Below are 15503 nucleotides of genomic sequence, written 5' to 3'. Positions count from 1 at the left end.
CTAATCACCATGTAGCTTTTAATATCATACGGACAATAAATAATTTAAAGGAGAGTCCAATTGGCGTCATTCATTAAAAACTGGGGGCCAAATGGCTCTTTATTTGCAATTGACGTGGCCTCGAAACACTTTAATCCGAACGGCTACGCTAAATGAGATCAAATCGTCATGACGACGCGCACAGAGGAAGATCTTTTAAACCTGTTCAAGGATGCTCTTTTGAGGGAAAGAAATACAGGAGACCGTTTCGGATTTGCATTTTCGACCTTCGTTTACCGTATTTTCCGGACTATGAGTCGCACTTTTTTGTAGTTTGCCCACTGCGACTTATACTTAGGTATTTTTTTTTCAATTCTGGCTATCACGAGATGGCTAAATTTGGGTTGTTTAGGAGGATATGCTAGGTTAAGAATAAATACGTCATTGTCACAGTAACAAGAGGGTGAGAATACAGACACAGAACAATAGATTTTATACATAAATAGATAGGTAATAAGTTAACAAATAAGTTTAATAAATAAAAACATAAATCAATATTTGAATAAATTAATTAATAAATCAGTAAATGTAATTATATATGTATATAATAAATATATACATACAATGATGATGATGATAATAATAATAGTAGTAGTAGTAGTAGTATTAGTAGAAGTAGTAGTAGTAGTAGTAGTAATAGAAGTAGTAGTAGTAATAGAAGTAGTAGTAGTAGAAGTAGTAGTAGTAGTAATCGTAGAAGTATTATTAGTAGTAGTAACAATAATAATAATAAATAAACTATATTAAATGATAATTATAAATAGATTGAAAATATTAAACAATAATTATAAATAAATATAATATATTTAAAAAATAATAATAAATAATAAATTTAATACATTTAGTTTTGCATTCTTTGCCTGGTGCGGCTTATTGGCCGACAAATACGGTCATTTCTGAAACCGGTAGTTCCAATAATAAAAGGCTGTATGGGTCGAAGACGTCAAATATCAACAAGGCTAGTTATTTAGCGCTCGTTCCGATGAGGCGCCGAAGCCAATGCAAGCGAACGCAACTCTGTTTATCGTTTGTGGATGGCTTATTTGTCCGAGCGTTGGGGGCTATTGCCTCACGCTTGCATCATCATGGGCTGAATATAAGAGTGGCTTCTGTCCTGCAACGAGCAAAAATAGGACCATAATATCATCAGTGTTTATATATGCTGTATGACATCATATCAATATTTATCATTTGCTTCATCCTGTATATTTTTCAACTTTTCAATTGCTTATACCCATAGTAACCTTAAAAAGTCATGTATTGAATAAGAATCAGACATATTTTGATAGGACGCAACCCCCAGCTAGCAATGCTAAATGCTAAGAAACAATGCACAATAGTCAAAATAGATTGGCTGTCAAAATGGCTGCTTCCATATCCATTTTTTTGGCTTTTTACACTATTCCCGAGCCTGAAATTCCCGACATGAGTTATCGTAGCTAGAGTAGCAATGGCAACGCTGGAGGAATAACAAGTCGCTAGCATGGACTAAAATGGCGTCTCTGGCCACAAAAGTCAAGAACCAAACACCAAGAATGTCAATGTTTGTGCCCGGAGAGAGTGTGAATGAAATATACATTTATTCAGAGGCTGCGCCAGATCAAACAGCAAAATTGATCTGCTCTTCCTTCAACCCTTGAGACCGCCCCCAAACCCCCCCTCCCCAAACCCTGACCCCGCCCCCAACCCCACCCACCCAGGAGCCCCTTTGACGGTGGAAGTCAGCCAACTTGGAATTCTTTTGCGCTCCATTAAGGACTGGGAATGGTCGCAGGGTTTTTTTAATGAATTGTTCCCCGTGTCTTCTAAAGCAGGCTCGTTGGTTAAATGAAATGTGTACATTTTTATTGAGCCTAAGCATATAAAATAGATTTTAACTGGAATAGGAAGAGACTTAAACATGACAAAGTAATTGACTGAAATAAAATACCCCAAAATTAACAGCTGGTGAACTGTAAATGCAAAAAATGGACAGAAAGTGACCCTTAAATGCCAAAAAGGGGACAGAAATGACCTTAAAAGCCAAAAAGTGGACAGAGATGACCCTTAAATGCCAAAAAGTGGACATAAATGACCATTAAATGCCAAAAAAGGACAGAAAGTGACGCTTAAATGCCAAAAAGTGGACAGAAATGACTCTTAAATGCCAAAAAGTGGACAAGAGTTGACCTGATACAAAAAAAAGAAGAAAAACCAAGAGAAAATGCCGCCAAATCAACTTGAAATGACCCAAAATGGACCCCTAGTGACCCCAGATTGTGCCCAGTTGCCCAACAAGTACACCAAAATGATCAGGAAAGGACTTTAAATGAATTTAATGATCCAATCTTTCATCTTTCAAACTACATCAATGAAAATAAAACAAGAATTGACGACGAGAATTCAAAACCAGAATAAAACCATTAAATATAACGAAAAGTAGAGTAAATACGGCGTTGACGGGCAGATCCCGCCCCCTTCAGGTCAGTCGGCCGCTGTCCCGACCAAAGCGCCCTACCGAGGGTCATCCACTACCCACTCCCCACCATTGTTATTTATCTCCCTGGACCACTTCATCCCTCTTCCTGTCAAAAGCCCCGCCCTCCCCCGCCAAGGTTGGCACCGAAACCCGCCGCCGGCCGCTAAGCGGCTAGTCGGGCCAAAGCTAGCGAGGAGGCCACTCCCCGACGTCCGGGTCATGTGACATCTTGCCGAGAAGTCCACCGGAGGGGCAATTACTTCCCAGAGTCGGACTTTGGCCGGACCGGGTGGTCTCGGCGGGCCGGGGAGGGCGGGACGCCGACATTTCTTTCATTAGGAGCTAAACAAGTCGTGTTCTGTGATGAATGGCTTGGGCTGGTAGACTTGGGGGGAGTCACAAATACAGAGATGGGAGGTAAAAATATCTTGGCTTGGGTTGCTCCACTTTGCTAATTGAGAGGTCTTTAGGGTCAAACTCGGGTTGGTTTTGTGGGCCGGACTATTTTAGATATAAAGTTTAGATTTTTTTTATTTTTATAAATGGATTAAAAGACCTGAATATTCCGTTTTTTTATAGATCTAAAACAATGTTTCTTTTAGCTTTTTTTGTATATATATTTTTAGATTTGACAAAATGATTTTTGAACTAAAAACCCAGGAAATATTGATTAAAAAATGACAGTTTTTGATTTAAAAGGGGGAAAATCAGGAAATGTAATATATATAAATGTTTTTAATTGGATTATAAGAACTGGATCAAAATCCCTAATTATTCCATTTTTTTAGATATTAAACTGTTTATTTGAACTTTTTTTAGTATAGTATAGATGAATATATATTTTCCTGATTTTCCCCCTTTTAAATCAAGAATTGTCATTTTTTAATCCATTTTTTCTGCTTTTAGTTCAAAAATCATTTTGTAAAATCAAAAAAATATGTTAAAAAAGCTAAAATTAACATTGTTTTAGATCTATAAAAAACTGAATATTCGGGGATTTTAATCCAGTTCTTTTAATCAATTTATAAAAAAACAAAAATCTAAATATTATATCTAAAATAGTCCGGCCCACATTAAATCGAGTTGACGTTAACGCGGCCCGCGAACTAACCCGAGTCTGACACCCTTGTTTTAAATCATTAGTATTGGCTCTTATAAAAATGACATTTCAAGTAAAGGGCCTAGAGTGAAAGATATGAAGATCAATGTGAGGAAAATGACAGGAAAACGATGGCTTGGAAACTGCCTGACAGACGAAAGTGACACTCGCAGGTAAAAGCGCCTCGCAATTACAGCGCTTCACGTAGAAGGCGCTTTGATTTATAATTCAGAGCAATCTAGCTAGCCGAGCCAAGGAGCCGACACCCCCTCGCTAACCCGAGGCGAAGGGGGGCGGGGGGCGAGACTTTTGCGACTGGGCGCCAAAGAAAGCCTCTCGTTTGCGCTCCGTTTGAGGTGGATTTAAAAAGGGATGGAGATACGTGACGTCCATACCTGTACCTGGCCGCCGGGGGGCGTCGGATGACGGGAGGGGGCTGTGGCATATCAAGTAGAGAAATGAAAGATGGGATTGGTCGCCCGATGAAAAAACGGCGTGTCAACGTGGAACCTATATATAATTTTAGATTTTACAAAATGATTTTCGAACTAAAAACTGAAAAAAATGATTAAAAAATGACAATTATTGATTTAAAAGGGGCAAAATTCTGAAATTTAATATACATCTATACTCTTCATTTGAATTTGATCTTAAAACAGAAAATCAGCACTCATTTACTTTTTTGGACCACACAAAAATGATGCGACGGTCCAGATTTAGCCCCCGGGCCGCCACTTTGACACCCTTGACCTAACCCACAAAATATTCGTTTTCGCCCTCCTAACCGGCCGGTCATTGACCTCTTTGCCCCTTTTCCAGCCGTTGGAAACCCCGCAGAATAGACCGAGGCCCCCCATTGGCTCCCGTAATTCCGCCTCTCCTTTAATAAAAAAAAAGAAGCTAACGTGCCGATTTGCCGTTTTGGACCCTCCGTGATCCCCGCACTGGCCCCCCCGTTCCTTCCCCGCGGTGATCCCCTCGCCCCCTCCCTTCCCCGCGGCCCCGCTTTCAGCGGGGATGGAGTCGGGCTTTGATCAGCGTCCCCCGTTAAAGGTTTAAAAACGTCTCAATTCCCGAGCGCGGTCGGTCAGGGCCTTGGCGGTTTTACTTTAAGCGTTTTCCCCTTTCCAAAAAAGTAGCGCTCCTAAATGAGGTAGTACCTTCTCTTCTCGTTTCCCATCATGGCGCCGCTGCCGCTTTCAAGTTCCTCCCCGTTCGGGCGCCGTGGAACCTTAAGCCCCTAGATTTTGTCTCCCCCCATCTTTTTGCCAGATACCAAAAAAAAAACGGGGCGTTAAGCCGGGTGTTCACGGACGTAATCTCCAGATCTCCCACACTCTCTCGGAAAATCGATAGCGAGGTTGAGAGGGGGTGAAAGTTGCTTCTTAACTCATCGAGCTGGGAAGTGATAAAGTCCTGGGATCGGGTTTTTTTTTTTTGTGTTTTTTGTGCGTTTTTTTTTTTGTGAAATCGCAATGGCGCCGTGATGAAACTAATGGTGGGATTTCGTGCTCTTGTCGTTTAGAAACTTTTTTTTTAAATGTAACCTTTATTTAACCAGATAGATGCCGTTGAGATTGAAATATTTCAATGTCCATCTTTTTTGTTCAATCTAAATTGAATTAAATGCTTTTATTGTCATTATAAAAGCATATAATGCGATTCAAAGCTTCACCAAGTGCACAAATAACAACAACAAACTACTACTGTATTATGTTGTTTAATATACTCCCCATTTAATATACCTAGGTATATTAAACAGCAGGGGTATATTAAAATATTAATACTAACACTGTAACTGTTACTTTATTTAACACACGTGTCAAAGTGGCGGCCCGGGGGCTAAATCTGGGACGGCGGATCATTTTGTGTGGCCCGGGAAATAAACCATGAGTGCAAACTTTGTGTTTTAGGATCAAATTCAAATGAAGAGTATCGATGTATATTAAATTTCCTGATTTCCCCCCTTTTAAATCAATAATTGTCATTTTTTAATCATTTTTTTCAGTTTTTACTTCAAAAATCATTTTTTTAAATCTAAAAATATATATAAAAAAAGTTAAAATAAACATTGTTTTAGATCTATAAAAACTGAATATTCCGGGCTTTTAATCCAGTTCTTTTAATCCATTTATTAAAAAAAATCAAAATATTCATGCTATGCTAATTTGGCACCCTATAAATCGCCCCTAGCCTGTCCTCATGAACAATTGTCCTTTGTCTCCCTACGATTGGCTGTCCACCAATTTGGGTTGCCCCTCAGCATTGGCATCCAAACATCCAAATTGCCCAACAGCAGCCAGGTCAAAGGTCACCAAGGCCTCCATGTTCAGCACCGACCTTTTCCAAAGCGTTTGCCTGTAAAAAAAAGGTCCCGCCCCCTCCCCTCAGCGAAGGGCCGACCTCCAAGCGGCTGAAGGTTGCTCGACAAACTTGGCCGGCCCCCGAGCCCAAACATCTGCTTTCCTCGCGGGCGCGACCGGCGCGGACCCCCGTCGCCCGGTCTGGCCGCGAGCGAGCCCTTCCGCCGTCCTCGCGCCGCGACCCATCCATTTATAACCCCTCGCCGCCGTCCTCCCCCCGTCGAGGCGACCACTCCGACGCGGTGGCTTGACCGCTGAGCGGAAGTGCTCGCGTCTTGTCAGTCGCTCTTCGGGGCCCGACGTCGGGGGTGGGGGGGGGGGACGGAGAAGGGGGAGGAGTTCTTCTCCGGGCATCTGCGCTACTCCCACAAAGCGGCGACGGTCGGAACTCTGACAGAAGCATCTGTCATCCCCCTGCATTCGTACACTCGCCCGCTGTCCGAGGGCCCGACCGATCCCGTCTTACGTTGGGGGGTGTTGGGGGGGATTTCTTGATGGCTTAGCGAGAAGTTCTCGGACGCCTCCTTTGGAAAATTTGGTGCACTGCAGCGATTTGTGGGTCTTGTTTAAAGGCTCTTGACTCAATTGTGAGTAGTTTTTAGGTTGTGTTAAGGTAGGAAACGATATGTGAAAGGAATGGTAGTGTGGGTTAGAGGTCAAAGTGGTGGCCCGGGGGCCAAATCTGGTCCGCTGTATCATTTTGTGTGGACCGAAAATTCAATGATGAGTGCCGACTTTCTGTTTTAGGATCAAATTAAAATGAAGTAGTAGTAGAAGTATAGATGTATAATATATTTCCTGATTTTACCCCTTTTAAGTCAATAATTGTAATTTTTTAGTCAGATTTTTCCCTTTTTAGTTCAAATATCATTTTGTAAAATCTAAAAATATATGTATATATATAATTTGACAGCTTTTATGATGGTCAATACTAGGTATATTTTTTCCAAATCATCATCAGCCTTACAATAGGAAATATTTGTTTATGTTTTTTATTTTATAGATATTTTTTGTTAGATTTTTGCATTTTTAATTAAAAAAGGGGGACCATTATTGATTTGTATGATTTTTTTCGATAATTAAAAAGGAAAACATTGATTTTTATTTTTTTATATTGAAAACTGAAAGAGAAAAAAGTAAACATTTTTTGTTTTGTATATTCTTTGATTTTTAAATATAATTGGTGATAAAAAGTGTGTTTCACATGTACTAATAATATTTTCTACAGCCAGTATCAAAGGTTTTGAGACACCTCACCATGCATTCGGATGGTAAAGTGTCCCAAAACATTCGTAACATATACATGTACTTACTCATCATAAAATAACATTTCTAAACTGTAATATAGATTTACATAGCAATCCTTTACAGTATCAAAAACTTGCTGTCAGTATTTACGGGGTTGCTTAGGCCTTCCTCCGAATTCCACCCCAACTTAGTGCGCATTTGTCACACGATAAGAATAACACGCCGCAGATGGCCGTGTCGGCATTTGCGGCCCCTGGCAATTAGGCCGCGCCTCTTTTAAAGACAATGAAGGATGCCGGTGATACTTGAAGGACGCTTGTCTCCCAGTCACGGCCAGGAGGTTGACGCCAAAAGGCGCCCGGCAGGTCTAGGAATAACACCGAGAACCCCACCCCACCTGCCCACCGGGTCGGAGACCTTCTGCGTTGGAGCCTAGCCAGCTTGGCGGGGGGTCCCGCTTAGACAAGGGGGATGACAGTGTGTACCAGGCGTATGACTGAGCGCGTATCCTTCACCCCGACAGACGAGGCGTCCGCGTAACATCCGGAGGGTCTCGTCTTCATTTGTTAGCACGTCCTCGCTATCATGCTGTGAAGCTACTTTTTTCTGGCATTTTTTTTTAGGGAAAAGAGAATTTTATACAGGCATATTTTGAGTCCTCCATGTTAATTTCCCTCCTCCATGTTGTTGACAGGTTTTCAAATTTCCCTTCATCAAGCCCCTCCGCAGGAATTTAAATTTCATGAGGGTCTGCGGAAAAACTTTTCGGTCATTAAAGTCCGGGACCTAAATATTAACGCTGAAAAAAAATCTATAACTCCCTAAATTTATTGATTCCAGACCACTGAAGCACTCCTGCGTTGAAGGGCACCTTTGCTGGACTTGAATGAGCGATGGCGTCCTTGAGCCGGAGTGTGTGTTGTGTGTGTGTGTCATGCTCATGGATTGGCATCTTTCCCCATTTTACTGTTGGCAAGTCTTCAGCATGTACAGGAGAATCCACTGGAGAATGATAAAGTAGTCAAAAGACAGGTCAGCGTGTTCATTAAGACCACTGCAAGATTTTTTTAGCTGCCACTGACGCCCCCAGACGTCCATTTTGTGTCAAATGGAAAAGACTGCGTCTACTTAATGGTGATCCCAAATACGCATGTTACTTTTTAAATAATTTGCTGATACTTAAAAAAACATTGAGAACTGTAAAAATTCGAAACAAATTGGATTTTTTTTATATTGCAGTTTAAAAAGTAGGGCGAGATGATAAAATTGTGGTCATGACGTCACGGCTACGTGTATCTAGGCAACGAAAGGTCCCCTGGCGGCTTCATCCAAGTTTAACAAGTTTAAAGGGCGATTCTTTCAACTTCAAATCGATGTTTACATGGACAAAATGAACTATGCGTGAATAAAAATTGAATAAAATGTATTCAATGGTATTTTTAGGAAGTAACTTGCTAATTCGCCTTGAGTAAAGTAGGCATTACTACTTTTATCAACATTTTTCCAAAAATATCCCCTTCCCCCCCAATTCTAAGTGGTACCGCCCGGTGACGTTACGCGCGGGAGGGCAGAACGTGGTTTGGATTGTGTGCGGAAAAGGAGCTTCGTGGGAGGACGACTTTAAAACAAAACAACAGTCAAGTAAATAACTTTCATAATTCTTATCATTATATATTCCACATGCTCTCAATATATGACAGGCACTGTTTTTTAACCGCTGCGTCGTTATAAGCACCGAACCACCTACGGTTAGCTAGGTGCTAGCGCGTTTGTTGACGTACGTTATCTCACACGTGATGCCGTTTGAGCATTTATGTAATTAAGGTGGTTTTTGGGTGAAAAATAGAACGACGAGCTTTGAATGTGCTTCAATTTGGAAATGAATGGACGAAAATGGTGGTGTTCAGGGGGAGGGGCACCCACATGTTGTCATGTATTGTCACAGTTTGCTAAACGACTGGCTCAAAAACTTCCTGTTTCGTGTTTTTTTTTTTTTGTGGACAGAAATGACCGGAGACTGGAAGCCTGGTGATCTGATTTTCGCCAAAATGAAGGGCTACCCACACTGGCCTGCTAGAGTAAGTGTGTAAAGCTGACAAGGCTTCAAACTTTTACAAATATAACATGTTTTGAGGTTTTGACTTTCAATTTTAATGAGATATTTACTCAGAAAACTTGAAAACAGAAAAAAAATCTTAATGGTGGTTAATTTAGCCACCATAAGGTTGTCATGTCCAATTACATTCATTACTAAGTACCACAACATATACTTTGCCAAGTATATACATACTTAAATACTATCTGTTCTATGTAAAGTAATTGGCCTTTACATGTAAAACACATGTAAAATTTTCATATAAAAATTAATATTTTCATCTCACCGACAGATCGACGAAGTCCCGGACGGTGCCGTGAAACCCTCCAACATCAAGTTACCCATCTTTTTCTTTGGTACCCATGAAACGTGAGTGACTAAGCCAATATTCTCTATTTAGAGGCCACAAAAGGCACAAAATGGCGGTCAAACCGCTTTGAGGAGTCTCATCATGTGTATTCAAAAGCTAACCCGTGCTAAAAATTCCCCACAGTGCCTTCCTGGGCCCCAAAGATATCTTCCCTTACCACCCCAACAAGGAAAAGTACGCCAAACCCAACAAGAGGAAGGGCTTCAATGAAGGATTGTGGGAGATTGAGAACAACCCCAAAGTGGAGTTGACGGCACCGAAGGTTTGAATCCCTCGTTGTGTACAAAAAAGTAAGAAATATTATCTTCTACACTAATATTTTTGTAATTTTTTTTCTAGCCTATTTGTACAGAATCTTTGTCTGAGAAGGATTCAGACACTGGTTTAGAAGAAGAAGAGGGGGCGGAGATTAAGGAAACAAATTCATTGGAAGTAAGTGTACACGTAAAATGACTAAATATAGAAAATGTCATCAAAAAGTTGGTAATCAACTATCTAAATAGTTTTTGATTAGGTTTATGATGACTGATTCGTTAATGAGTCATTAATAATTCAAAGCCTAATTTCACGTTTTCTTGGTGGTAGGTTCAGTGTAGGACATAATAGTTGGTAACTTTGAGCTTCACACAAAGTGGACCCTTGTCTCCAACCTTTCAGGTTCCAGGCAGGGAGACTGAGGAAGAGGAGGAGGAGGACGACGATGAAGAGTCTATGATCACCGAGCAGGGGCCTCAGAACAAAGATGTACGTAGTTTTTTTTTTTTTTTTTTCTAGAGACGAGTGGCTTATTTTTTTAGCAATCAGCATCTAATCTAGTTCAATTCCCATAATTGAAAATATTACATTATGTGTATGCTAGGTTAAAAACTTTACCCATTTTAGAATACTGCAAAGTAATTTTACGTGAATGACGTCATCCAAAAAATATGTGAAGATGCGTATGTGAAGAAATTTAAATAGACTGCAATGTCTTATCTTGCCACAAGAGGTAGTCGTATTACATGATTTGGCCTTAGATGTTTTCACCACTATTTTTCTTGAATAAATACATGTTTTTTGTTAGATGTTTTAAAATGATTACTTTTTTCAGGACTCATCCCAGGCAGAAATACCTAAACCTAAGAGAGGACGAAAAAGAAAGGTATTTTACTTTATTACAAGTCATGTGAATGACATTATTATTTTTTTAAACACTATTTTTTTGATTGTTTTTCATCAGATGGAAGGCGAGCAAGACACAGACGCATCGGAAGCTCCCCCAGCAAGTCCAGTCAGTCCTTCAGGTTAGTTAAAAATAAACCTAGCACATCCTATAATTCAACACAGAACGCCATTGTGACTCACAACTGTTTTTGTCAGGTGGGGATGCCCCAAAACGACGAGGCAGGAGGCCCAAAAGTGAAAAGTTGCTTCTGCTGCAGCATCAGGAGCGACCGGGCTCGGGAAGTGATATGTAAACATCATTAATATTCTCCAAAATAATCACTACCAATGGAGAAACACTAAAATAGTTAGATTATCCAAGTTTCGGATCATGACAACAACAGTTAAAGATACAAATCTGTCAGTCAGGAAAGCAAAAAAATGACTCCTGTGTCTTCCTCCCTCCTCAGAGACGGCTCAGAGTCGGACAAAAAGAGGAAGAGGGCGGCAGAGGACAAGTCCAAAAATGGCGAGGACGACAAGAGAAGGAAGGAGGACGTCAAGACCAAAGACGGCGAGGCCAAAGAGCCGGATGCAAAGAAGAAGAAGCCTTCCAAAGACGGGAACTCGTCGGGTGCCTCGGATGATGACGAGGCAAGCCAATCGCGAGGAAGATAGCCTTATTGCGTTAGAAAAACATCTTTTTTTGCAGGTTGAAGACAGAAAAGAAATGTGGTATGCTAAAAATAACAAGGTTGCCAGATTTTTAAGGTCAACCAATTTCACTTGAATTTTAAAGTGACAGAAAAAAAATCTGGTATCCACTAAAAATAGCAAGGTTGCCAGATTGTGAGGTCAACCAATTTTACATGAATTTTAAAGTTTTGATGGAAAATTAAAAATAGTCCCTTATACAAACTTTGGTTATCTGGCTTGCATAAATTAATCTTTTTTTACCTTTACATTGCACTCATTTATGATATTTTTTTGTGTGAAAAGTACTTAAACAAGGACCATTAACATAACAAAAAAACATGTTAACCCGTTTTTATTTTATTCTTTCTTAGAAGACCAAAGGCAGGAAAAAGCATCAAAACGCAGACACGGACAAGGAAGCACGGCGACGAAAAGACGAGTAAGACCTCAACAAAAAAGGACATTGAACTGTTTCAGTCAAAATTCGCCTGTTTTTCGGTGTCATGTCGACATCTTTTTCTTCTTCTGGCTGTTTTCGAAAAAAGGGCAAACAAGGACGACTCCAAGAAAAGCGAAGAGCGGCCTGGCATGAAAAAGAAGGGTGAGTTCCCCATCGTGGTTTTCATCTTCTAACTGGCGCCAAAGTTAAAACTGATTTTTCCTCCCTCAGAAATCTCCACAGATGTCAAACTTCAACGTCTTCACAGTGATATCAAGATTTCGCTAAAGATTGACAACCCTGTGAGTTCGACTTTGGTTTTTTTTAGCGACTAAGACAGCCTATATGCCAGAAAATACGGCCATCTGGGCAGAGAATTTTAGAGTGGTGGCATTTTTTGTCTTTTTTAGGACGTAAAGAAGTGTTTGGATGCCCTGGATGAGATCAGCACCCTTCAGGTGACCACTCAGCACCTACAGAAGCAAGGCGAACTGATCGGCACCCTGAAGAAGGCAAGGCGCGCCGAGCCCCGGGCCCAAGCGGTCAGTCAGTGGCGTTCCCCCGCGTGACGCCGTTGGTGGCTCGCGCTCCAGATCCGCAGGTTCAAAGCCAGCCAGGACGTGATGGACAAAGCCAGTATGCTGTACAACAAGTTCAAGAGCATGTTCCTGGTGGGCGAGGGAGAGTGTACGCTCAGCAAGGTGCTCAACCGATCTTTGGCCGAGCAGCGACAGCACGAGGAGGCTAAGAAGGGGACGCTGAAGAGGGCGGAGCAAGCGCAGGAGAACCAAGCGCCGGCGGGTATGTGTCCTTCCATCAAGTAAATAATTAGATTAGATTAGCCTTTATTCATCCTGTATTTGGAAAATTGAGTTTGTAGCAGTAGCAAGTAAAGACACAGAAAAAGACAATGTAGACCTAGATATTGCTGGAATGGATAATTATAATACACAATCCATAAATAATAATAAACACAATAAATAAGTAGTAAAGTAATAAGTAGATAAAAACACAGAGTGCACAAATAAATATAATCATATTAATAAATAATAAAAACATAATCAACAAGTAATAAATAAGTAGTTAACAACATGGAGTGGACAAATAAATAATCAATAAATAATAAATGAGTTGTACATAAGTAGTCAACATAATAGACAGCCAACACAATAAGTTGTCAATAACTGGAAATGCACAAATAAATATTAAATACATAATAACTAAGTATTCAACAATATGATTTATGAGTTTATCTGCAAAAAAGGCCCCTTCATTTCCAATGCCAAAAATCTTTATCCATTACATGTATGTTCACATACTATTTATTATCCCTACACATTATATGGGATTAGATATGTAACATTTTCTGAAATCAATTTGACCACACACATTTCATTGGCGATTGGTCACCGTTAAGTTTGTTTTAAGACAACCAGTGCCTTTGAACAAACTTAAGAACACACACACACATACTCTTAACAGGCTCGTTAAAAATGGGAACATTTTACAACCTTATTTCAGGGTACTTTTTGTCTGTCTTTAAATTATAGGCATGCTGTGAAATTAGCAATGAACAAATGTCAAAATTAACCACCTCCGTGAGAATGGCGGTGAAAAATGAGCCAGCAAATCACCCCCACAAATCCATACATTAAAACATTGTGCTATGGCGTGTGAGCTTTTCTCTTGACTCGAACCCAAGGAGACGAAACCGTCAAAAACCAAACTGCCCGTCGGCCAAATTCATTCAAACACAACCGGAAACGACGTCCCTTTTTTTTGGCAGGTCACAGGATTTCTTTATTAGGTTAATATCATGCCACATGCTAAAGTCGACGGTCTCGCCGAATACGTAGCTCGCGTGAAAAGATTTCTTTCTCAGGCGGAGGCGTGGCTAATCGGCGGAAAATGACGATGATCTTCCCGAGGTTTGAAGCTAAAACACGTGTGGTCACATGTTCCCCCGTGCTTGTCTTTGGTTTTTGTTGAATGTCTGGGCTCATGTGTGTGTTTGGATTTTGCAGATAAAGCAGGCGAAGGAGATCAGAACGTTGAAGAAAACAAGGCGGAGCCACGTGAAGATGTTTCTATGGTGGAGAATCTCAGGTAGTTTTTGAGTATGCACACAAAATGGCGAGTTTTCGTTAGCAAACGCCATCCTAGATTGACACAAGCTATGGGTTTTTTAAGTACTACCGTATATATACTCGCATATAAGCCGCATCCTTAAAATTGCCTTAAAATTGTTGAATTTTTCAAATTCTTGTGTATAAACCACCCTCTGATTCACAATTTTCACCTCCATATTTGTGGTTTTAAAGGGAGTACTAATTTGGTATTTTGAAGCTGAAATCTTTTAAAAAATCATCGCATGTGGCATTTTTGAGATACTGTAGAAATCGATTGCTGGATTACACATTCCTAAAGGGTGTTGTCTGCACGTAGAATTTTTTAAAAAGGAGGTCATGTGAGCAGTACAACCAGGAAGTGGGTCTGTAGCGGTCTAGTTTGTTATCTTTAGGTAAGATGGCTGCACCCTGAGAGACCAATGGCAGGTTTTTTTCACGTTTTATGCTAGATACGGTTTATCTTTTCTTGAATTTCATTCATAGACGTCAAAATTAATTTTGTTAAGCGTTTTATATGTTAATGTTTTCTTTATTTTGAAGAAAATGACCGCGTTGTGGCATTTCTTGCATGTCAAGTCTAATTTATGCGCATATAAGCCGTACCCTCGATTCAATTGTCATTTTTTAGCGAAAAATGCGGCTTATATGTGAGAAAAAAAACTTGTTACTTTTTAACTTCATACTAGTCTTACTCTTTTTTCCCACATACTAATACTTCAAACCATATTCACATTTTGTCTTATTTTTTTGTTGTGGCCCTAATATTCCGCCAACTAACACAGTTGAATCTGCTCTTCTCCAGCACCCCCGTTTCTCAGGAAGCCTCCACCTGACCTCCCATTTCCGCCCCATTATGGTCTTGACACTGGCACCACCCCCCTGATCGTTGTCGTCGTCCAAATCGCTGCTTCAAGTCGTGAGTTCTTCGGTAGTCGTAGTAGCAAACGATACGTTTGCAAGCTTTTACAGTTACCGACCGTAGTAGAAAAGAAGAAGAAAAAGAACACTCGGTGCCCAGAAACGGTTCATTCACAGTGTCTTTTAAAGCTCTTTTTTTCTTGTGTGTAAATAAGAGTTATTTTTGTGCCTTTTTAGTTTCATCTGTTTCAGCGTTAAATAAAATCGTCTACTAAAGTAGTATTTCGTGAACTATGTTTTGCTAGCAAAGTTTAATGCCAGAATATGTAGTGTCTGGTATAGTTGCTTTTTTCATATATTTATGGGTAATTTTGGGGCACTTTCAGTACATTTTGGATAATTCGTGATTTTAGCAGAATTTCCTGATCACTTTATGACCGAGGGATGTTTATTTTTTTGCAGGTTCCAGTTGAAAATCACTAGCAATGCACAGTGCTAGTGAACGTTTTTGTCAAATGTTGGCAATAGCATTCATTTGGTGCCGTTAATATACTATTGATTTTTGC

General features: G+C 40.3%; 1 protein-coding gene and 1 long non-coding RNA gene across 3 annotated transcripts in view; both read left to right on the top strand.

Moving 5' to 3' along the window:
- LOC144198547 (uncharacterized) overlaps positions 1-8415 on the top strand; it is a 29595-nt gene extending 21180 nt beyond the window's left edge. The window contains exon 5 of the long non-coding RNA XR_013326736.1: positions 8048-8415. This is a non-coding gene — a long non-coding RNA (uncharacterized LOC144198547). The remainder of the gene's footprint in view (positions 1-8047) is intronic.
- A 328-nt stretch (positions 8416-8743) lies between these two features.
- psip1a (PC4 and SFRS1 interacting protein 1a) lies at positions 8744-15216 on the top strand. 2 transcript variants are annotated; one of them, XM_077718958.1, is made up of 17 exons: positions 8744-8848; positions 9212-9285; positions 9595-9671; positions 9796-9934; positions 10012-10104; positions 10330-10416; positions 10763-10813; positions 10892-10955; positions 11032-11125; positions 11286-11469; positions 11886-11950; positions 12057-12112; positions 12182-12252; positions 12361-12462; positions 12544-12751; positions 13975-14056; positions 14882-15216. In XM_077718958.1, exons 2-17 carry the CDS (start codon positions 9214-9216, stop codon positions 14910-14912), a joined length of 1476 nt encoding a protein of 491 aa, XP_077575084.1. In that variant the 5' UTR covers positions 8744-8848; positions 9212-9213; the 3' UTR covers positions 14913-15216. The 2 variants fall into 2 exon arrangements, with proteins under 2 accessions (XP_077575084.1, XP_077575082.1); XM_077718956.1 differs by having other exon boundaries at positions 11883-11950.
- The last annotated feature ends 287 nt before the right edge of the window (positions 15217-15503 follow it).

This window comes from Stigmatopora nigra, chromosome 6, assembly GCF_051989575.1.
Source record: "Stigmatopora nigra isolate UIUO_SnigA chromosome 6, RoL_Snig_1.1, whole genome shotgun sequence".
Taxonomy (NCBI): Eukaryota; Metazoa; Chordata; class Actinopteri; order Syngnathiformes; family Syngnathidae; genus Stigmatopora; species Stigmatopora nigra.
Note: the sequence above shows the minus strand (reverse complement) of the source record. Positions and strands in the feature narration are given on the sequence as shown.

Coding starts and splice junctions, on each gene's coding strand:
- psip1a (XM_077718956.1), top strand. CDS start 9,214: ATGACCGGAGACTGGAAGCCTGGTGATCTGATTTTCGCCAAAATGAAG. Junction 10,814..10,891: donor AGAGAGGACGAAAAAGAAAG/GTATTTTACTTT, acceptor GTTTTTCATCAG/ATGGAAGGCGAGCAAGACAC. Junction 11,951..12,056: donor GCACGGCGACGAAAAGACGA/GTAAGACCTCAA, acceptor TTTCGAAAAAAG/GGCAAACAAGGACGACTCCA.